At 38.7% G+C, this 24,105-nt stretch overlaps 3 protein-coding genes across 3 annotated transcripts in view; all 3 read right to left on the reverse strand.

The window, feature by feature from the left end:
* The window catches only part of LOC111347678 (uncharacterized), a 724,620-nt gene that overhangs the window by 397,829 nt on the left and 302,686 nt on the right, over positions 1 to 24,105 (reverse strand). The gene's annotated exons all lie outside the window — the stretch shown is intronic.
* LOC148737645 (uncharacterized) lies at positions 8,781 to 17,594 on the reverse strand. Its single transcript, XM_088747833.1, has 5 exons — positions 17,449 to 17,594; positions 17,103 to 17,174; positions 10,371 to 10,442; positions 9,225 to 9,296; positions 8,781 to 8,856 (listed from the first exon to the last, which is right to left on the reverse strand). Exons 1-5 carry the CDS (start codon positions 17,592 to 17,594, stop codon positions 8,781 to 8,783), a joined length of 438 nt encoding a protein of 145 aa, XP_088603959.1.
* On the reverse strand, positions 17,611 to 19,199 carry LOC148737646 (uncharacterized). Its single transcript, XM_088747834.1, has 2 exons — positions 18,290 to 19,199; positions 17,611 to 17,660 (listed from the first exon to the last, which is right to left on the reverse strand). Exons 1-2 carry the CDS (start codon positions 19,197 to 19,199, stop codon positions 17,611 to 17,613), a joined length of 960 nt encoding a protein of 319 aa, XP_088603960.1.

Raw genomic sequence — 24,105 nt, forward strand, 5'->3', positions numbered from 1 at the left:
ATTTCTTGTCCGTCATGAAAAAAAAAGAGACCGTCGTTGAAGTAAAATTATCGCCAACATCTCTGAGGACCATCTATCGGTTTTTGTTTCAATTAATTATCTCGCAGCGTGTCTGTTGAACTAAAAATTAAAGTTTGCCCTATTTCAAAGAAAGAGAAAAATGTTACCTGTGGAGTAGAAAGGGTATACAGCAGTGGGTTGATAGCTGAATTGATCGGCAGGGCGAACACTGCAATCCACACCGCCAGATCACCAGGTGGATCAAACGTTTTCTCGACGTGCGACTTGAAACCAATAGAAATTATGGGTATCCAACACAAGAAATCGGTAAGAATAATAAAGAAGACTCTCTTGGCAAGTGCCCTTTCTCTTTTGGCCTGTGCACTTTGTGCTCTTGCTCGTATTTCACGAACAGTTCCATGCGCACCGAGCCGTCTGCTTGAATACCACGATTTAAACAAGATGGCAACATAAGCCACCATAATGAAGATGAAAAGAGAAAAATTTAGGACGATAAAGATAGAGGTGGAGTATTCCCAGCCTTCTTGTAATTGCGGGGAAAGTTGCAGGGGCAGGCACACAACGTTCTTGCCATAATACCAGTCACCAAAGTAGTGCATTCCAGACAAGGGAAGGAATGCCATAATGCCTCCCACCAGCCAGATAACTGCGCACATTATACGAGTCTGCCTCGGTGTAATTTTTGCAAACGTGTAAGGAAACACAATGTTCTTGAGCCTGTCCCATGCAATCAGAGAAATCATCATAACTGACACCTCACTTGAAAGGACAGACATGGCGCCATTGAAATGGCAAAACCAACCGGTGCGCCACTTATAGTCGTGCATGTAGTATTCCCCTGACCATTGTAGGTCTTTGATACCTATAATGACAAGGTAAATACCCATGATGCCATCTGATATACCCAGATTCACCAACATGATAGACTGGACCACATTGTTATCAGGGAAAAAATACTGCCACCCAACTACAAACAGAGACCCAAACAACGACAGGAGGCCGACAACCCAAAGACTTCTCCTTGGAGCAAGGTTGCGGAACATGGATTGACAGCTTGCAAAGTTGTCATTGAAGGAATATTCGCAATCGGCATTCTCTTTGAAAAGATCAAGGTGACAGCACATCAGATTGGTGTCCAGAGTTCTGGAATTAGAAATAAGAAAAGGAAATTTTAAAAGGTGCATCGCTAGAACACTGAGAACGAATTTATATAGATATAAAAAAAAAAATCGGCAAAAAAGTGATTTTTGCAAGCTAAGACAAAGATGATTGATAAGAAAGTAATTTCTTTCTTTTTCATTGATTGAACAATAATAAGAAAGCCTCCCAAAGTATGTTTGAAGCACTTGCGTTTGAAATCTAAATATAGCATCATATCATTTCCAATATTGAAATTCGAAGTGATGGGGAATGTTTTCATGAATCCAAAGTCACTGGTGATCTGAGCTATAAAAGGCTGAGCTGAAACAAAATAATTGAAATGATAACAACATGCTGCATGGCTTGAACCCGGGGGTAACATGTGAAGGTGTAGTCTGATCGTCCGGGTGAGTGTAGTCCTGTGAAGGACTGTTGTCGGTGGTAGTGACTGACGTTTCGACAACCTGTGCGGAAGTCATCATCAGAGTCAAGTGAATGATTGTTGTCAGTAGAATGTTCTTATTCCAGTTCGTGTGAAATGATCGGTTGGTTTTACCGTGATGTTATTGGCTGTAAGAGTCAAGTGACGTAAGTCGGTCGTGATTGGTCTGTATCGATCTGTCGGTAAAGTTAGATCGTTCTTTTTCGGTCGTTTATGTATGTATCTATGTATGTATGTATGTATGTATGTAAATCTTTATTTAAACACGGAAAATCATCAGTTATACAATAAAAACTAAGATTAATCAACTGCTTTACATGATTGCCGTGTGGGAATCCTATATATCGACTTAGTTAAGATTTCGCCTAAAATGGTTAATGGATGAAGCATTCTTTAAGTTTTTGGGCAATTTATTCCATAACATGGCCCCGCTGTAAGAGAAGCTTCGTTTCAAATAATTGGTGTTTGGTTTGGACAAGGTCAGCCTTCCCTCAGAGTTTCTTGTGTCGTACACAGAGTGATGCTGAGAGAAAAGACTTTGCAGATATTCGGGAGCAAGACTGTTTATAATTTTATATATCATTATGGCTTTTTGTTTCTCTCGTCGAAGAGATAGCCTCTCCCAATCGAGGGTGGAGAGAAGGTGGTTTAAGCTCGTATCAGAGGTTAATTTAGTAATAATTCTGGCTGCTCGATTCTGTAATTTTTGGAGCTTATCGCTCCAGTAGCCACTTAAACAGTCCCAGACGGGGCTGCAGTAATCAAAATGGGGCATAACCAAAGCGTTATAAATTTGAATTGCAGTTTCTTTGGATATAAAGGGCCGTACACGTTTTAGGGCGCCTATAGCTGAAAAGACTTTCTTGCAAATCTCTTCAATGTGGCTACCCCAAGAGAGTTGGGCATCTATGGTAAGACCCAAAGATTTGGTCCTGTCGACTCTCTTGATAATTTGGTCATTAATTCTGATTTCTAAGTCGTTACATTGGGCAGATAGTCTTTGTCTTGATCCAATAATTATTAACTCTGTTTTAGCAACATTTAGATTGAGCTTGTTAGCTTTCAGCTAACGGCTAAGGTTATTCAATTCAGGGGTTAGAGCTAGCTCAAGCTCTGTTAATGTCTTAGCAGATATCGCAAGATTGGTGTCATCGGCAAACATTCTTGGTGCGGCGCCCCGCAAGGAGTTGGGAAGATCATTAATGTATATTAAAAATAGCAAAGGACCCAATATGCTACCTTGCGGCACGCCGCAACTGAGGGTACGGGCAGATGATAGTTTGCCACCGACACTACATCTCTGAGTTCGGCCACTCAAGTACGACGAGAACCACTTAATAGCTGCCAGATCGACACCCAAGTATGACATCTTGTGCAAGATTATTTCATGAACAATGGTGTCGAATGCCTCCGTAAGGTCAATGAAGACAACGCCGTTTAAGAGACCATTATCGATATTTACCGACCAAGAATTTGTTGCCTCAAGCAAAGCCGTAAGCGAACTATGTAGAGAACGGAACCTTGATTGGCAGCCCAACAGCAATTTTTTATCATCTAGATAACGAAAAAGTTGATTGTAAACAATTCTTTCAAAAACTTTGGAAATTATAGGGATTACAGATGTTGGTCTATAGTTGTTAGGATCCGATTTAATACCCTTTTTGAAAAGAGGAGTCACTTTGGCCGTTTTCCAATCATTTGGATATATCCCTGTGAGGATAGACTTAGAGAAGATTGAGGTGAGAGAGGGTGCGATGATATAAGCAGCCATTTTCAATAATTTACTCGGAATCATATCAAGACCAGTGGCTTTCTTTTCGTCAATTTTTGACAAAATGTTAGACACAATATCAACGCTCGGAATTTGTAAAGAAAACGAATGAGTAGAGTGTTCTAAATAAGACTCAGGATCAATATCAACGACAGGAATATCTTGTGCTAATACTTGCGCAACGTTTGTAAAGTGATCATTAATAGTTTCCGAAATGTTTATAGGATTACTTACTATTTTTTCATTTACCTTAATCTCCAGAATATTCGTCGACTTACTACTGTTACGTGAGGTTAGCTCGTTGATCACGTGCCACGTTTTGCGCAAATTACCTTTATTGGCTTCCAGGTTTTCGGAAACGTAGAGTTTCTTTGCAAGTTTAATTGCGTTGCTTGCCTGGTTTATTGCACGCCTAAATTGATCCCATAAAGCAGGGTTATTGGAGGAAATTGCCTTCCTTTTAAGGAAATCTCGTTTTCGGATTTTAATCAGCAACTCTTTAGTAATCCAAGGACATGGTTTTTTTCGAATTATTTTCTATTTGCGTGGTGCATGTTTATCGACGCAGCAAAGGAACATTTCTTTCCATACACGCCACATTTCATTTGGATCAGAAAACAGATCGGCATCGTCCCAAGGTAGTTGATTGAGTTCAATTAAGAAATTTTCTTTGTTAAAGTGTTTAAATTGTCGTGTTTCAATCACGCGTGGGCCAATACGGCAGTAGTGAGTCTTACGTGACAAAAAAACAAGAGAATGATCACTTATGCCAAGGTGAATAACACCAGAATTTGTAACCTTCTCTAGGGAGTTTGTTATGCATAAATCAATTAAAGTTTTTGAGGTCAGAGTGACACGTGTTGGTTCAGTGATTAATTGACTGAGACCATAAGTATCGAAAATGTTTCTCAGATAGGAAGAATTAACTGTAATTGCTTCAGGCAACAAATTGCAGTTGATATCACCGTTTATGATGTTTATGTCGTGAATGAGTCGTTTGTATGGAGCGGTAGTTGTTGACATCTGTTTAGGGGAGTCTGTTGTAAGTTAGAAAACCAGCTTTCCAGAGTCAGTCGTTGAAAATAGTCAGTGCTGTAGGTTAGGCATTGCGCAGAGTCCCATTCAATGTTGTCCCAGTCCCAGTCAAACCAAAACATTGACTGGGACTCTGCGCAATGCCTAACTCTGGAAAGCTGGTTTACTAACTTACAACAGACTCCCCTAAACGATGTCAACAACTACCCGCTCCATACAAACGACTCATTCACGACATAAACATCACAAACGACCGAAAAAGAACGACCTAACTTTACCGACAGACCAAAACAGACCAATCACGACCGACTAACGTCACTTGACTCTTACAGCCAATAACATCACGGCAAAACCAACCGATCATTTCACACGAACTGCAATAAGAACATTCTACTGACAACAATCATTCACTTGACTCTGATCATGACTTCCGCACAGGTTGTCGAAACGTCAGTCACTACCACCAACAACAGTCCTTCACAGGACTACACTCACCCGGACGATCAGACTACACCGGCCTTCACAACATGCTGCATGTCAAAGTAAGAGACGTTAAAATTTAAAGTTGTTGTTAGTCTAATGTAGTAAAGTTGTATGCAAGTTGCAGCGCCTCATGTCACAACCTCACAATCCTTTTATTATTTTTTTTAATTAACAATGCTTTCGATAAACATATACAGCCAAAAAAATAACGATAAAAGCCCGACGTTTCGGCGACATCTTGGCGCCATTGTCTAGAAAAACCAAACTAGATATGCGATCTGAAGAGTAACTAAGAATCCAGAGTCACTAATTTGCATAGGTCAGCCAAAGACCCTGGCGCGAATTGAGTTGATTGTGCGTTCAATCACAATCGTAGTTGTTTAATAAGCAATATCTCATTAAAGAGACAATCAAACTTATTGGGGCATTTTTTCAACACCTTAAAACAATTGTGAAGGCCATCCGGAATCCTGCCCGCCGAGTGGTGTTTGCAGTCGTAGATTTTAACGCAATGAAGACTGGTCAGCGATCCTTAAGTTTAGGAAGGTTTTAAAAGTGGAGTCCACAAGTTGCAAGGGAAACCTCAGTTTAGAGAACAAAGACTAAAGACGTTCGCACTCCTCAGTGAAGTAAGACCATGACGAGAACAGGCGATATGCGCGATCGAGGATGGTTGCCAAAAGGCCGCGCGTGGACCTATTATCAACATGATTATGGTAATGGAGGAGCAGACCGCTGCTTGTTGGTGTCATGAACACTTTAGTTTCAATGTGGGGCGCTCGGTTTAGGAGTCGAATGCCGAGAAAGGGGAGCATTCCATCATTTTCGACCTCCATAGTGAGTTTGATGGCGGGGTTGGTGTGGTTGAGGGTGTTGAGGAAGTCCCTTGCTGTAGACGAATCAGGCATCACAGTCTTCATTGCGGTTAAAAAAAAGCGACTGCAAACACCACTTAGTTTGCCAGACCCTCTATTAAAGACCAGGAATCAACTGATATCGTTAAGACACAGCTAAAATATCTCATTGTGAAACTCCAGACCATTGTCCAACCAGTGTTTACGAGCCGCAAGGTTTCCCAGGAGTTCCCCACAAGCAAACCAAAGCCTCAGCTTATAAATCATTGATGTGTTGTGTATAACTTCAAATGTTACCAGTGCGATGCTGATTATGTCGGATACACCCGTGGCCATCTCTTCGTACGCGTTGATGGACATAGAGGCAAGACCTCGTCAGTGCGCAAACACTATGATTATAGACACGCGGGCAGGATTCCTGATGACCTTCACAATTGTTTTAAGGTGTTGAAAAATTGCCATAACAAGTTTGATTGTCTCTTTAATGAGATGTTACCCATTAAAAAACTGCGACCGTGTTTGAACGTACAATCAGACTCAGTTCGCGCCAAGGTCTTTGGCTGACCTATGCAAACTATTGACTCTGGATTCTTATTGGTTACTCTTGAAATCGCATATCTAATTCAGTTTTCCTTGAAAATGACGCCAAGATGTCGCCGAAACGTCGGAATTTTATCGTTAGTTTTTGGCTGTATAGATATATATATTTTTTATTATTTTTTCCAAGGCAATTCTTACAACATTCGCCTCAAATATCCTTTTGAAACCATTGACTAAAATTACTAGAATGGAATCTTACACTCTGATAATGTGCGGAAAATAATTGAAAAATCCTTTGGGCAGCTCAGCCATTAGGTTGTAATGCATGAACCTGCAATTTCAAGTAGAAGGTGAAAAGTACCTTAGATTCTAATGTATAACGTGTTCAATTATCTCATTTTCCCAAATAACTATTTACAAGCCTTTCCTCTGACTGCAAAAAACTGAAAGTAAATCCACTTCAATACTCTAAATAAAATTCACGCCGACATCTCATCCGATTGCAAAACATGCGACTTTATTTACCATGACAAAGATCAGTCATTTACAATGAACTTACAAAAATCGCAGTTCATTGGCATGCTTAAAAGTCGTACTGCTCACGTCTTGTATCTTATTACCGAAGATGTTGCTGTAAAAATGAATAACAAAACTATTTACAATCAGAAGATAAACGTTGTTTGATTCCTTAAAAACTCACATGGAGTTGCCTTTAAAGCTAAAAAGTACTCAACTATGTTTGTTAGCGTTTTTGAAAATATTCACTTTGGTCACTAAAAGCATGTTTTACTAAAAAGGTTACCTTTTTAGCTCAAAAAAGAAATTATCAACGAAAATTACATTGTTGAGCATTGCAATTTTTAACACGCCTGTTCTACTTCAGGTTAACATTTTTAAATCAAAATTGCATATTTCAAATGTTTCTGTTACATACATTCCATCTCCTTAGAAAACTCTAGACATTTTTTGTACGTGACTGGCTGTACTTACAGGGACTTGAGTTTGTTAAGGCCCTTAAAAATTTTGTCAGGTAAGGCCTCAATTCTGTTCTCCGAGAGATATCTTAAACAGGTGAAAGGGAATTTTCTAAATTAATATACAACTGAAACATTGTGATAAGGCATGGCACATTTAAATTGACTGTAATAATTAATATTAAATATTATCACACTCTTTGCAAATATCTATCTGATGGCAAATATTCTAATAGATTTATTGTACTAACCGTCACTGATAAAGGATTCTAACTCAATTCACTTATGAGGTGTTTCCTGTTATGGCTCCGAATATATGTTACCAACTAATATCTGTAGACAGTCTCACTTCAACTTTTATTTACCGTGCTTTTAAAATGCAGTTCAATGAGCTGGTTCTGGATTGTTTTGTGAATACAACAGATCACCGTGGAAATTAACGTGTCAGTTCTAAATATACTTACAAATCAAACAATCTCTCCAAGCCCTGGAACTGATCTTCATGAAGCCTCTCAATTTTGTTATAGTCCATTTTCCTGAAGAAAGCACCGTGCAAAGTTTAGACTAAAAGACGCACATGTAACCGTGGATTGATATCCTCAACTCTGCTTGGAGCTTTCTTCTAAATCTACTACAGGGAATTTTTTTAGTGAATTAGCAGCCAGTTTTGATATTTAAAACTCAGGGTGAAACATTTCCAAGGCAACAAGTTCTAAGCTTCTCTCTCTCTCTCACAAAAAAAAAAAACTATGATAAGACAAAACGCTCTTAACTGATGAAAAAAGATTTACAAATGTAAGTTTTCATAACTAGGAAGCTTATTCATTTACCACTCGTTGTTATTTGCAAGACAATCCTTCGAAGTAATTTTCAATTTCATAAAGAAAACAGAAAACCTCACTTACAGCATAGTTACTTCTGTAATGTTTTTGAAGATGTATGGAGGGAGATTTCTAAGTTGATTATTTGACAAATCCCTGAGTAAAAAACAAAACAAAACAAGGTTGAAAATCTATAACTGTGAGATATCACCATTGATTCGCAGAATAAAAATCATTCACGGCTTCTGAAGAACAAGTGCACCTCAACTTCAATTACCAAACACAGCTACATGATATGGCATTGTGTAATTCATCTAAACAGTTTCGCAACTGTTTTCTTAAAAATTTTCAAGACAACGAGACAACTAAAAGTACGCTTCATTTTTTATCCTTAATTTTTGCTAATCATTATGACGAAGAAAGATCCTTGAGCAATTGGTCTTCCTTGATCCTATGTTACTTTCGTTATAGTTTTCTAGCTCTTTAATTAGCGAGCTTGGGTTTAAAATTTATAAAAAAAAGCCAGGGTGTGTCTGTAACAAGGAATTAACATTTGGAAATTTTGGTTTATAAACATTTGTCAGACCTATCAATTTTAGCATATCTCAGTTAACTGAATATGGCGCACAGCTTTGACAGTTGGGGTCTTAGAAAGTTCTGATTACCTCTTTTCATAAAATTTTATTTTGTTCATTTTACTCACAGAAGTGTCAGCTTCGACAGGCTGTCAAAAATTCCTTCTGGAAGATTATCCAATTTGTTATTTGACAAATAGCTGATTGGAAAGACAAAAGAACAAATTGCGTCTTGAATTACCCTGTTATTTTTAACTCATAATTCAAAATACATACAGACGCTGGTCATCAAATCAAAAGTGATCAAATGCAAAGAGCTGAATGTAATCATTCATGTGCAAACAATGTGCGTATTCTAGTAAAGAGGATGGAGCAGGTATTGTAATACATTCGTCTTAGCTAGGTCACGATTTTTTCTAAACGAAACAAGCACCTGAGAACTTAAAACAGCTCACAATACTCATCAGCTGCCTTTTTTTCCAATAGAGATGACAATAAAAGCTAAAAATCATTCCTTTAGCTCAGCTACAAAACTAATTACTGTAAAAGGCGTTTGTATGTAACTTACAGTTCTTTCAGACTTTTTAGATCTTGGAATAATTTGGGAGGCAACTCTGTGAAATTGTTGTCTTGCAACCATCTGTGTTAAAAAAGAGAAAGTGATGTAGTTTTATAAGAAGATTACAAATTGACTATTCCTCTGGTTGTATGTGTGTGATAAAATATTAATCGGAGGTTTCGCTAGCAACCTATGTGGCTTTTTTGTTGCTGGTAAAAGGAATCCCAGATGGATGGGATTCCTCTCCTCTGATGGATGATCAGTGGATGAACTGGGAAAGTAAACTGTATGTGAGGATAGGCAGGCGTTAGTAAAATTAAAATCTTAAAATAGAATATGTTGAGGTTAGTGATTGTATCGAGGGTGCAACTTCTGTAACACAACACTCTTCGACCCGATAAAAGTTAGAAAAAAATAACACAAAGAAATTAAAAGAATATATTTGTCTTCTGGATATAGAGATCCAGGGGCAATCATGGAAGACAATGGAATAAAAAAAAAATGTTAAACAGGAACAAAACCAAGAACTAAAGGCTAATAGGAGGGAGTGAAATGTTCTACTGCTATATTGATTATGTTTCTAGCCACACGTTACAAAACAATGCAATTCGACTCAATGCAATGCAAAGCGGGCGATCAAGTCGTTTAAATTTATTCAATGAGAAGGAGGGCCGAAGTAGAAAATTTGCAGCTCGAGATCTTGACGTAAGGACCGAGTGGAGCGGGTTGTGTCATGTGATAGGATAAAATTGAGCAGGTCAATGGTCAATTTTCACATACTGATAATGGATTCTCAACCTGATGCAATATAAAGATTTCATACTTAGTCTATCTCAGTTCTGAAATGCGGAGCACTTATTCGCTCCAGAAAATATCTTGATCAAGCCTTTCGAGATAAATATTTTTTAACAAGGAGAGTCTCAGTCGTGTCAGAATTAAGAAACACCCAATAACTTTTATAATTTGAATAATTTCAAAACGTTATTAGTTCTGTTTTTTTTTTCATCTGTTTCCACATTATCGGTTGTGATGATTCACAAAAGAGATCTTAATACAGCGCGATGCAGCAATACAAAATGATGAACTGTCACCATGAATAATTTCGTTTTGGGGGGCGAGGAATGCCTTTAAAAAAATATTTCTAAATTTACTTACAGTTCATTTAATCTGGTCATGTCTTTGAAGGCATTTTCATTTAATCCTTTCATGTCATTGTCATTCAGGCGTCTGCGTTATTTATCATATACACTAATTAATATAATTAAAATACTACTAAAGTGTATTTTTTTAGACAGAGGGGTCACTGAAACTTTCCGGGCCCGTTGTCCTTGACAGATATTAGTGTTTTTACAATTCAGCATTAATTAATAATTGACATCCGTCTCCTGAGTCAGGATCTGTCATAGGTAGAAACCTAATGAATACTCCTCAAACCACAACACACATACACACACACACACACACACACACATATATATATATATATATATATATATATATATATATATATATGTATATATATATATCTATCTATATAGTAGTGTGGCACACGAGGACGGACGACTTCGAGGGAAGGAAGACATATACTCAATAAAAAGTCTAAAAAGTTTAATAAAAAACGTTTCGGTCCGAGACCTTCATCAGTTGTAATACAATGACTTAAAAATTCCTTAAATAGATTTATAGAGGGCGTGGTAACACATATAAACAAACACAGTAATTACTACGCGAAAAATTATCACTATGAAAAGAAATGGAAAAATTGTCGAATCCACTGAAAATGTAAAGGAACCAGCGTTGACTTGAAAGGCGAGAAATGCACTAAAATTCCCAATTAACGCTAAGACTGGAACCTTTGATGCCCGCCCAATGTGAAAAAATTATCCGCATTAATTATAGTTTATTCTTTTTTTTAAGTGAAATTCCTGGCGCTTATTGAAGCCGCAGGGTGCCAGAGAGAACAGCTGAGCGCTCCAATATTCTTCTTTGGTAATTAGAAGTTTCTCGATGTTACCTGAATTGTTTACTGTTGCCTGCACTTGATCAATGCATTGGAATGAGAAATCGCTTAAATCATGTGGTGTTTTGTTAATATGTACCGCTACTTCAGAGGTCTTTTTCTTAGTGACCATAGCAGACTTGTGGTTGCGAAATCTAACCCTAAAGTCATTTGTTGTGGAGCCAATGTATTGTAGGCGACATTTCTTGCACGAAGCCAAATAAATTATGTTCTTAGAATCACAGGAAAGTTTCGATCGTATCTTGTAACTTTTGCCTGTTTGAAAACTTAGAAAGGAATTAGATTCAACCAAGAAGTGGCGATGGTCATTAAGAATAAGACCTCTGAAGTAGGGGTACACTTTAACAAAACACCACATGATTAAGCGATTTCTCATTCCAATGCATTGATCAAGTGCAGGCAACAGTAAACGATTCAGGTAACATCGAGAGACTCCTAATTACCAAAGAAGCATATTGGAGCGCACATCTGTTCTCTCTGGCACCCTTCTGCTTTAATAAGCGCCAGGAATTTCACTCCAAAAAAAGAATAAACTATAATTAATGCGGATAATTTTTTCAAATTGGGCGGACATCAAAGGTTCCAGTTTTAGCGTTAATTGGGCATTCTGTTTCGTCATTGGTCATTGGTCGCTACGGAGTCACGTGAGAAGGCGCACGAGCCTGGGAAGATCAGTTGTGTACGATCCTTTTGGGAAGGTCGGACGGTGTTTGCACGACACTGAGAAAACTAGATGACTGCCGAAAATATGAGTGGAAGGGACCCCCTTTCACCGGTAGAAGAAGAAAATTTACTTTCTGAAGAAAACGAGACAGCGAATTCTTCGCATCGGGGTACAGACAAAGTGCTTGCTGATGTATTGTCGGCCATGACCCAAATGAGTTCTACCATGTCGTCCATGGAAAACACAATGAAACGGTTAGCTGGCGCACCAGAAGACCATGATACACCATCAAAAAAGAGGAGAACATCTCCTACAACTAATACCATGAGTGATAGTGGAGATTCAGGCCCTGAGAAGTCAGATTCTGAGGAACTTAATTTCCCGCCCAATGGCGACCCGCCAAAACTGGGCAGCTCTGACGCATTGCTCAATGACTTTGAGCCGGAAGAGCAAACTGACCCAAAAGTCGCTCAGAAATTGGCGGATATTGTCAATAAGCGATGGGGTTCTAAGTTGGAGGAAGCCAAATTAAAAGAAAAATTGGCGAAATACAATCGACCCGATAATTGCGAGAAATTAACTGTGCCAAAGGTTAACCCCGAGATCTGGAATAAGCTGAAGCACATGACCAGGAGCGCAGATTTACGCCTTGCCAACATGCAAAAAGTACTTGTCAAAGTCGGTAGTGCAATCGCTAAATCATCTGACACACTGTTGGCTATCCGTGCAGATCCTGAGAAGACTTCAGCGTCGGCTCTCACTGAGAAATTGGGGAAATTAATCACGCATAATGCTGACGCTCTGGCATTGTTAGGCCATGTAAACATTGACCTATCATACCGTCGACGCGACGCCATCAAACTAAACTTAAATAACGAATATTCCTCGTTGTGTGGCTCTCAAGTACCCATCACGAGTTTATTGTTTGGAGATGAGCTGCAATCTCAGCTTAACAATATCAAAGCAACTAACAAAATTGGCCATGCGACTACTGCAAAGCCATATTATCGCAACCATAGCGATGGCTGGAAGGGCAAATCTTCTCACTCAAATGGAAAGCCTTTTTTAGGGAAGAGGGGCCGGTCTTACCGGCCACACAACCACAATTCCTACAAACCACAGGCAACCGAGAGGAAATCCAGCCAGTGAAATGCTCTGATATCCCAACAAACAAGGTAAATATGTTACAGTTCCTTTAGCACAAGGCGCACTGCTTTAAAGCAGGGGGGCTGGGAGAATATTATTATCAGTGGCAGGCCTTAACCTCAGACCCTGAGATATTGCAAATGATACTAGGCCAGCCAATCGAGTTTACCAGAACTCCATACCAAAGAGTAGTCCCCAAAGAGAAGAAAATCCTTGATTTAGACAAACATGTCATTGATACTGAAATAGCTGAACTCCTTGCTAAGGGTGTTACTACCCCAAGTAGCCATGAAAAAGGGGAATATATCTCTCCTATTTTCACTAGGGCCAAAAAGGATGGTTCTTTCAGAGTAATTTTAAATCTCAAGCGTTTAAACATTCATGTATAATACCACCATTTTAAAATGGACTCACTTAATACTGTTTTACAAATGGTAAAACCTGGGTGCATTATGGCATCCATAGATTTAAAGGATGCATATTATTCTGTGCCTAATGCCACGGCCGACCAAAAATACCTGAGGTTTCAGTGGCGTGGAAAACTGTATAAATATGTTTGCTTTCCAAATGGATTGGCATTTTGCCCCAGGAAGTTTACTAAATTATTAAAACCAGTATATTCACATTTGAGACAGCTGGGACACCTTTCAGCAAGTCATATCGATGACTCGTATCTCCAGGGTGATGACTATGATGACTGTGAAAGAAATGTTTGGGATACTGTCAGATTATTTGATTCTCTTGGGTTTACTGTCCACCCTGAAAAATCGTCCTTTGTTCCACAACATCGAATCACCTTCATGGGGTTTATGATTGACTCAATCACAATGGAAGTTTATCCAACCTCTAAGAAGACCGAAAAGATAATTCATACCTGTCAAGGGCTGTTGGAGTGTCCGCACCCTACAGTAAGAGAGGTGGCATCAACCCTTGGGTTCCTCATATCAAATTTTCCAGCAGCAAGGCTAGGGCCTTTACATTTTAGGCCACTGGACATGGACAAAACTGAGGCCTTGGGCCTAAACAAGGGCAACTTTGATGCATTTATGCAACTGTCTGAGTTGTCTCGCAGTGATTTGCAGTGGTGGATAAACTCAGCAAGGTCATTATACAACCCTATAAGCCCTCCTCAGCCAGAGGCCACTTTATACACAGATGCAAGAAGAAAGGGCTGGGGAGGAGTACTCAATAATGCAAAGATTGGGGGACCTTGGACTCCAGAAGAGGCTTCTAATCACATAAATTATCTTGAAATGCTTGCAGTGCTATTTTCTCTTAAGGCATTTCAGAAAGAGTTATCAGGAAAGCATGTACTTGTGCGAATTGATAATATGACTGCTGTGTCAGATCTAGGTAAAATGGGCACAAGCCATTCCAGAAAGCGAAATGATTTAACCCGTACGCTCTGGGAGTGGTGCCTTGACAATAACATGTGGTTAACCACAAGTCATATCCCAGGGAAAGAGAATACACTAGCTGATGCAGAGTCCAGGAAATCTAGGAAAGAAACTGAATGGACTCTAGAGAGAAAATTTTTTCACGCAGCCATTAAGAAACTTCATCTTGAGCCTCAGATTGACCTATTTGCATCTTGGCTAAATTACCAGCTAAGACCATTTGTTGCCTACCAACCAGACCCTGAAGCAATGGCTATTAATGTCTTTTCAATTTCTTGGAAACCTTATGTTTTTTTACGCCTTTCCTCCTTTTAGTATCATCCCAAAAGTGTTACAGAAAATTCAAGCAGAGGAGACCACAGGACTGTTAGTTGTGCCGTGCTGGCCAACTCAGCCATGGTGGCCATTGGTGATGAGACTTTTGCTTCAGGAACCCCTTGTGCTTCCCAAGAAGAAACACACCTTATTTCTACCTCAACAGCCAGACTTGGTGCATGTACTATATCAGAAGCTCACACTTCTGATATGCCACTTGTCAGGAAATCACTTGAAGGCAGAGGGCTTTCGGAATCAGCTATCTCACTCATCCTACAGTCTTGGAGAAAGGGCACCAAACAACAATATAAACCATTCATCACTAAATGGGAACAATACTGTTGTCAAAGGAAGATTGATCCCTTTTCAGCAACTATAGAACATGGGATTAATCTCTTGGCAGAACTTTACCACACAGGGATTGGATACAGTGCCCTCAACACTGCACGGTGTGCTTTGTCTACTGTTTGTTTTACATCAGAGCATTACACTTTTGGACAGCATCCCCTAGTCTGTCGTTTCCTCAAAGGAATTTTTGAGTGCAGACCCTCTCTCCCAAGGTACCAAGAGACTTGGGATGTCACGGTGGTATTAGACTATCTAGCTAAACTTGGGCCACCTGTGAAACTTAGCTTTAAGAACTTGACTTTGAAAGTGGTTATGTTGATGGCGTTGCTTTCGGGACAGCGTCGCCAGACTCTGCACACATTATCAATTGATTATATGCAAATAAGTTCTGAAAAGGCTGTGTTTTCCATTAACTCATTGTTAAAAACTTCCAGACCAGGTAAACATCTAGCTTGTATTGAGTTTCAGGCCTATGTACCAGATGTAAGTCTTTGTATTGTAAAGCATCTTCAGCAATATCTGAAGCACACAGATACTCTTCGGGGTAATGTAAAGCAGCTTCTTATTAGTTACTCTAGGCCTCATAAAGCTGTTTCCCCTGATACAATAAGCAGATGGATTAAGGCTACACTGGTGCCAAAATCTAATCTTCGCTTTGCAGTAAAGTCTTTCACAATATGGCCAAGGTTGTAGAGAACGTTAAGTTCGTGGACGACCTCCAACAGGCGCTAGAGAAAGCTTAGCTATGTTTCCGGTTAGCTAATTAAAATCTGAACAAAACCTTATTATCAAGGACATCGTGGGAAGGAGAGATGTTTTCAGACAGTTACCGAATGGGTTTGGAAAGAGCTTAATCTTTCAACTGCTGCCTAGAGTGTTCAAATTCTTGAACACGGATTCTCTCCTAGTCCCTTGGTCATTGTCATTTCACCTCTTTTGTCGATTGTTGAAGACCAAGTTAAGTACCTTTGATCATTGGGAAACGATGCTGCTTTCATTGGGGAAAACAAAACCAAAGACCAAGAAATATCGGATTGAAAGGGCGGGTTTGCTTTATTGTAAATGTCAGCTTAGCACAGGATCATCTACTCACATCTAATAAACAAAAGTTTCCACGCTTAGTTTCTCTTTCTTTTTCAAGCGAAGATTAGATTAGATTTTGGCGCGCACAGGAAGCTGCGTAAGCGCCAGTTACTCGACATACCTGCGTGGCCGTGCAACGAAATAACTTTACAGGATTGGCAAAGCTTCAGTTACGGCAAATTATACAAAAAATCTAAAAAGATCTAAGCTTACATCTCGTTCGTTTAAAGCGACATATCAACGCCTGCAACCATCGTGTATTATACGAACCTCGCAAACTTTTAAACACGTTCTCTTGTGATACCCGCGAAAATATTCAGTATAATTTCCGGTGAGATTTTTGCGGACAATTTGATCGATTTCTCTTACATTGTGTGCTGAAACGGAAACTTTTCACCTCGAGCAAATCTCCGTCTCACGGCCCAAACAAACATGGCGAGGAACTGAGCTTCTTCTATATGTCCGTGTTAAAACACACGAAAGGACTCTAAAGCTCACTTCACTCTGATTGGGCAGAAAAACACAAATATTTTCTGGCACCAATGAGATGCCAGAACGACTGCGACCGTTTGAACTAGTCTTGTAAGACAATCTCCCCAGGGGCTCTTCTGCCCTTACTGCCCTAACTTGAAATCGACTCACAGCCCCTGGGTCTCCGAGGATGCGGTTGTCAGAGATGGCTGGGAGAATGCTCTGTTCTTAAATTGTTTCATTGTTTTTTTTTTTGGGGGGGGGGGGTTTCTTTTTTTTGTTTTGTTTTACAGCACAAATTGAATTCAAACGAGCAGGACTTTTTTAACTTTAAAACTTGATCTATAGGTATCTTTACGTCCATCAACACGGGTTAAGACCCACTTGTCGGTAATCCTGAGATTGAAAATCCGTACAGAAAAAAAAATATATATATTACTCACAAAATCCACAACTTTGTGTTCTTGTCAAAGATTCCCGGGGGAATGTTTTGCACTTGAATCTCAGACAAGTACCTATAGACAAATCCCACATACATAAATATTGCATAGCATATAAAACAGCAGCAATACCATTCAAAATCATTTACTTGTTAGTTAGGTATTTCTACACTAGAAGTGTAACTCTAAGTATTTGACTAATGAGTCAGTTTCTTCTTTCAGTTCTGTTCTTTTTTACGAAGAAATATTAATTAATAAGCTGTAAGATGATTTCTCTTGGTATAACTAATGGTAAAACCAGGTGCCAGTAGCACATCTTTTAACTTAATGTATCCAGCCACAGGGATACTTTATTTGTTTGTAAACCTGACTGTAACTCGAAGCCCACTTAATTTTCATGATATTCTGAGCCGCAAGAACTTGTAAGCAGGTGTCTTCTGGCGAAGGACACTTCAGTTGACATTTAATCTTCGAAATTTTGTGAATTCCTAACATACTTATTGGTGGCAAATTATGGCAAGAACGAGGGAACCGCAGCAAATACGAAACGGAACACGGTAACTAGATTCACAGGTAATTTGGTTATATCAAGTAAGTTGAAATTGCAAATTAGCCACGGTAACGAGTAAAAAAGCTGACGTTTCGAGCGTTAGCCCTTCGTCAGAGCGAATGGAGGAATTGTGGGTTGTGTGTGGGTTTATATGCAGAAAGTGGAGCTACGCCATAGGTGGGAACATGGCGACGAGAATAACACGAATAAATTAGTGGAATGAAAAGCGTTCGTTGATAATTGTGGGATTAAGAGTTTCGAATTGAAAGATAAACTTTTGTTCAAGAGTTTTGCAGCTTTCCGTGTTACCTAAATGAAAGGAAAGACCGCAGATTGCCAGCAGCCATATGTTGCTTAGAATGATTAGGTAAATAAAAATGTCTAGCGACTGGTTTTGATGCGTCCTTGTCATTCCTTTCTACGTCGCGAAGGTGTTCTCGGAATCGGTTACTTAGTCGTCTTCCTGTTTCGCCGATGTACAACTTTTTGCAATAAGTGCAAGTTATGTAATAGATTACGATAGCGAAGGTGCACGTGAAGTGATCGGTGATCTTAATGGATCGTGTGGGTCCCGATATTTTCTCAGCGTTTTGAATGAAAGTACAAGTTTTGCATCGTGCGTGAACACATTTAAAAATACCGGGTTGGTCATTAGTGTGGAATGAAATAAGTGGAGGTTGCGAAAAGATAGTGCCAGTCTCTCGATCGTTTTGAAGTAATTTAAAGTTTTTAAGAATAATGGATTTAACTGAGTGGTTGTGAGGGTGAAACGTGAGAGTGAATGGAATGCGGTCTGAACTTTCCTTCTGTGATGTTTGTAGTGCTGACTGTCGATCAATAAGTTGGGCGCGGTGGTGACCCACTTGAACAACAGAAACAGGGTAACCACATTTTTCGAAAATCTGGCACACTGACTCTGATTTGTGGGAAAAATCAGAGTCATCACTACATAAACGACGACGTCTTAGAAACTGAGAAAAGGGAATGGAATTCTTAACATGAGATTGATGCGAAGATGAATACAACAAGTAACTATGCGAGTCTGTAGGTTTGTAATACACACTAGTGCATAAACTGTTGCCTTCAATTGAAACTTTGATATCTAAAAAAGGGGGAGAATTATCGGAGATTTCCCAGGTATATTCTAGAGCCGGGTAAAAAGAATTGACTGCAGGTATGAATTGAATTAGCTCCTCTCTGGTAGAGGAGGTAGCGCCGATACCGTCGTCGATGTAACGACCGTATAGTTCAGGTTTGGGGTCAATGTTTTGGCTAAAAGAATTGTGCTCAACAAAACCTACAAAAAGATTGGCATAGATGGGTCCCATTTTGGTACCAATGGCTACGCTATTGGTTTGTTTGAAAAAGTGGTCCCCGAATGAAAAACAATTAAGCGCGAGCTCTAGTTCAGCTAAGCGAAGTAGGGTTTCAGAGTTAGGTTCCTTAACAGTGCGTTGATCACAAGAAAATTGGAGGGCCAGAAGACCTTCGCCATTAGGAATGGCAGTGTAAAGAGGTGTAATGTCCATGGTGAAAAGAAATTCAATCATTACACCCACCTTCCACGTAAAAAAAGAGCTGGGTTTTCAAATCTCTGGGATTAGTGAGGACGAATCTTCAGTGAGTGTAGTACTCAAATTTGTCTTACCCCTCATGCGGCAAGATGTTGGATTATTGTATCCATCATCGTCATTATAATTGTAATAGTTATAGCTGTCATAATCTGTAAATCTCGTGCCAACCGGCACATAGGGTCTTAGCGGTATTGTTTTATTTGAACCAGTCTGATGTGAATTTTCTGGCACCATTCCAACAATTAACGACCTGAAACAGATGTTTTTCAGGCGGTTCTTCTTCAGATATTACTCGGTCTCCCCGAGCCCTTTTCCTATAGGGTGTCTCGGAAATAGCTTCGACTTGCGATGTTTTCATTTTACGACATATACCCGGCATCTCTATCTGCTTTACTGAATTCAATCATCATGCCAAACAGGTGCAGCTGTATTCCTGATCGTAGCTCTAACTTTTTTTTAAGCATTCAGTCTTCTTAGTTTAAAGTCAAATATATATTTGGATATATAGGATAGGTGATACTTTTCGATGAAGTAGCTGATTTTTCAATCATTTTGTGTTTCTTGATATACTAATTGCAACTCAGTAATAAAAATAGAGGCCACCAAAACCAGAATTGGCAGGCGTATGAAGCAGAAGATATTATTTTAAAGAGGTCACAATGTTTCTATGGAAACCTCTGGTTAATTGTTAAAAGAATGATCGCAGCTTTTGAGAAATAACCGGGCAATTCTTATCGTTGGAAGCTCGTTTTAAGGAAACAAATTAAAAAAAAAAAGAGAGACGGACGCTATAACCTTATCAAAACATTGCTTTTTAAAGGAACGTAGCCTTTTTTAGGCATTCACTTTCCGTTACTTTTTCTAACTTTTCGATGTCTAACATTGTATAGGAAATGCCACCAGCAAGCAAGCGAATCTCCATGCATATTTATCCACAGTAAACTCTCAGAAAGAACCTGAGATGTCGAACATCCAGTTCCTATAGCTAGTGGCCTAGCTGTATACTCCTCACTCTAATGGTGCCAATAATGTTTGGTCTTTTTCTGAGTAAAGACTGAGATTACTTATCAGGAAAATTTTCATTGCAGCGTCATTCTTTTCGCCCCTAAAATGATCAGTTTTCAATTAAAAAAGGAAAAAGAGGAAACCAAAGGGTCGTTAATCCATATCCACATAGGGTAAAAAACTTCAGGAATTAGGCAAATTTATAGACATATGGTAATAACTTTTGTTATGGTAGCTTTAGGTAAATTAAAAGATTTGCATGTTTTTGTTTTTGTTTTTGTTTTTTTGTTTGTTTGTTTCTTTTGTTTTGTCTTTTTTCGCATTGATTTACGTATGGTCTTGAAACAAACGATCATGCAAGTTTTGTTTGTGATCGCATGATTTCTTAAAATACAACTGAAAGGTAATGAACGATGCCTCTGCCAACTGTTCAGTTCGTAGTCGTGAGTTCCTTCCTCCTCATACGAATTGTTCTTGAAGCTGTTCTTGAAATTTCTGATCTACGGATTTTAACATAAATTTGCTGGCACAATCATTCTTTTGAAAAAGGCCTCCTACATGTAATATAATTTCCCATATCAAGTTATCGTATCTTAAAAGTGGAAGCGTCAGCGAACTATAAGTTATAAAGGAAAATAGGTACTTAAACTCTTTATTGTTACTCTTATAGTGTCTTATAATAGTCTAACCCAACTTACAGCCACTCCAGTTTAGTATTGGTACTAAAAATATCTGACGGCAATTCCTTCAACGGGTTTCTGGACAATGAACTACAAATGCAACAAAAACAAAATAAGTTACAAGTGTATTTATAACTAATTAATTGTTGAGTTATTTTAAGACCTCTAAAGTTAGAAACCTCTAACAAAGAGAGGTAATTACTCGTCGAAATATATTTAACAATTATTCCACAAGCGCGCGTTGGATATGAGATGATAGATAGCCAACGAGGCGCGTAGCGCCAAGTTGGCTATAATCATCTCATATCCAACAAGCGCGAGTGGAATAATTGTTTTATTAAAAACGCTAAATTAAATTATTAAATTTTATTAAATTTTTAGCTCCCTTTTAATTTTAAGCTGACACGTACGCTTGCCATATTTGCAGATTATGGTATATTGGCTGATATATCATAATGGCTAGGCCAATAAAAAGTCTTGAATTGCATTATCCAATGATCTAGTTTTTAATAAATATATATATATATATATATATATATATATATATATATATAATACGATATTTCCAAGGCTCCCTGATAGGGTTAGCGTTAGCGAGCGATGACAGTACTGGATCCGGTGGTCTGGGTTCAAGCCCGCTTTCAATGGGACTCTTTCTTTATAGTCACCCAATTCCAATCTCTAACTGTGTTCCTTAATTGTCATGATGGTTTTCTTGCCGACAATGGTTTTTTTTCCACCTTTCCATACTAGCTATCTTCTATGCTTAATTTCACTTGTCTAATCTATTATTTTGGAATTGCCGTGGTATTTAATCATGCATGCAACAAGGTGTCTTTTTCGAATGAATAAAAGGATAAATAGAAATTTCAAATTTCCATGCAATTAAACTCTACAGGCATAGCATTTTCTCGATACATACAGACACTTTTCACTTTAATTGATTGAAGACAAATGCCGAAGGCTCCCGATAAGCGTATGTCAGATCCTAACACCAAATTGTAAGCGCCTTCTGTTTTCTTTTTTTTTCCCTTTGTACTCCGTTTCGCTTAAGAACTTTACCGCGTTCGCCGCAGGGAAAGGCCTACTAATCATGTGGTTTTTTAATTCTGCGGGTTTAACGATACCCCGAAAGTATCGATCCAAGGCGAGACAGTTTTCAACTTTCTGATGCTTTAGATCCGCGGGGTTGACGTGCTTTTACTTTTTGACTGAACAAAATGAATAACTTCAAACTAAAAAAAAAAAAAGCCACCATTCGGTGTTTTGATGTATATATATTCTTTTGTTTTGTTTTGTGTTGTTTTTTGCTATCTCTCTGCCATGCTATCTATCTGGCTGCTTTAAACTCATCGAAGTCATGCTTAGCCTCCTCTTTTTTTCCTCCAGCTACTTCAATACTTTTTTCTGGAACTGAAAACTTTCTTCGCAATTCTGGATATCTGTAACGCTTATATGAAAATGTTTCCCGCTACATGGGGCGTTTGGCTATTTTGTTTTTTGTTTATATATCCCCAACCACCTGTTACTTGTTTTATTTCACCTGTTAGTTCATTTATCAACATCAATATCGTTATTAGTGATGCTATTATAATGATCATTATAAAAAACTAGATCATTGGATAATGCAATTCAAGACTTGTTATTGGCTTAGCCATTATGGTATATCAGCCAATATACCATAATCTACAAATATGGTAAGCGTACGTGGCAGCTTAAAATTAAAAGGGAGCTAAAAATTTAATGAGATTTAATAATTTAATTTAACGTTTTTAATAAAACAATTATTCCACTCGCGCTTGTTGGATGTGAGATGATTATAGCCAACTCGGCGCTACGCGCCTCGTCGGCTATCTATCATCTCATATCCAACGCGCGCTCGTGGAATAATTTTTAATTATTGTAATCATCATCATCATCATCATCATCATCATCATCATCAGTTCTATCACTATTATCCTTACTATTGTTATTATTTTGCCTTTCTGTTGCTGTCTCCTTTGTTTTAATCGTCTTTCCCTATATTTTGCCATCAGACCAATAAGTGGTCTGATGATGAACACCGAAATCTTCTTCATTCATATAATATAATGTAGGTTCTTGCACCCTTTTACTTAGAAACCTGATTCAATTTGCGTATTCTTTGATGTATCAAACGCGTGTCTGAAATTGAACTCTCCATGCAATACAGTCAGCACAACTAAATTGATAAGGTTCATTACAAGTCCATGCGATTTTGGTTGCAGTTTATGCTTTTAGGTATTTAAAAATTAATTAAGGAATTCAATAAAAGTGCAAAATTTTATCCGAGCCAGCATGAATAAACTCAAATCAGAGCTACATGCAAAATAATATATCAGTTGGTCCTTCAGGTTTTCTCACAGTTTTCTCGCATTATACTGTTAGTAGGTACTGTGGCATCCCCTACTTACAGAAAGTACAGATGATGGTTGTTTCTGAAAATTCCTGAAGACAAATTCTTCAGCTGGTTTTCGTCGAGAGTCCTATGATAAGAAGACATTTTAAAGCATCGATTAAGAAAGACCTTTAACGTGACAAAAGACCTAAAAGCAAAAACACGGCAGGTAAAGCCTTGGCATCTCTGTGTACAATTGAAGAGACAAAACAAAACAACAAACAGAGAAACAGAAGGAACAAGCAAAAACATTAACAAACATCCTTGCTGATATCCCTGTGTGCGATAGGGATGGATGGAAGAGGACGAGGGGAGGGGGGTAGGGGTGGGCTGAGGCTAACTCGAAGGACAACTGTTCATCGCCAACTATTTCGGTCACGACAATTCAGCGCGCCTTACGTGACACCCCTCTTACCGCTGTTCTTTTTCTTTTATCAACGGGCTCATATCGCTGCAAAGTGAGGTACAGAATATATTGTTTATATAAACAAGATTTTAACACATATTAAAGCCGCTGAGGAAAATAACTTGCTTCGAAAAACGTAGTCCACAAAATTAGCTTTCAAACGAGAATTTTTTCAAGAAATTTGGACAAAAGACAGTCAAGATATCGTCATTCGAAAACAGGGGACTTGGCAGTTTTATCGTGGACTTCGGTTTGTTAATTTTCTACTGTTTTTGCGGCCAAAAATTGAAGGGGCTGAAAAATCGCTCTGAGCTTCAAAATTTAAACTTTGAACCTGGAGAGGGTCTACTACAGAGGTCCAGTCCGGCAAATGCA

Source organism: Stylophora pistillata, chromosome 2 (genome assembly GCF_964205215.1).
Source record: "Stylophora pistillata chromosome 2, jaStyPist1.2, whole genome shotgun sequence".
NCBI lineage: Eukaryota > Metazoa > Cnidaria > Anthozoa > Scleractinia > Pocilloporidae > Stylophora > Stylophora pistillata.

Bases quoted from the DNA above. Each gene is read 5' to 3' on its own strand.
- LOC148737645 (XM_088747833.1), bottom strand. From the start codon at position 17,594: ATGTTAGGAATTCACAAAATTTCGAAGATTAAATGTCAACTGAAGTGT. The intron at 10,443-17,102 runs GTGAGTAATATA...TAAATAACGCAG, and splicing joins AACACAAAGTTGTGGATTTT to ACGCCTGAATGACAATGACA. The intron at 9,297-10,370 runs GTAAGTAAATTT...TTTTTAACACAG, and splicing joins ATGACCAGATTAAATGAACT to ATGGTTGCAAGACAACAATT.
- LOC148737646 (XM_088747834.1), bottom strand. From the start codon at position 19,199: ATGATTGAATTTCTTTTCACCATGGACATTACACCTCTTTACACTGCC. The intron at 17,661-18,289 runs GTATTTTTAAAT...CTGTGAATCTAG, and splicing joins CCACACTAATGACCAACCCG to TTACCGTGTTCCGTTTCGTA.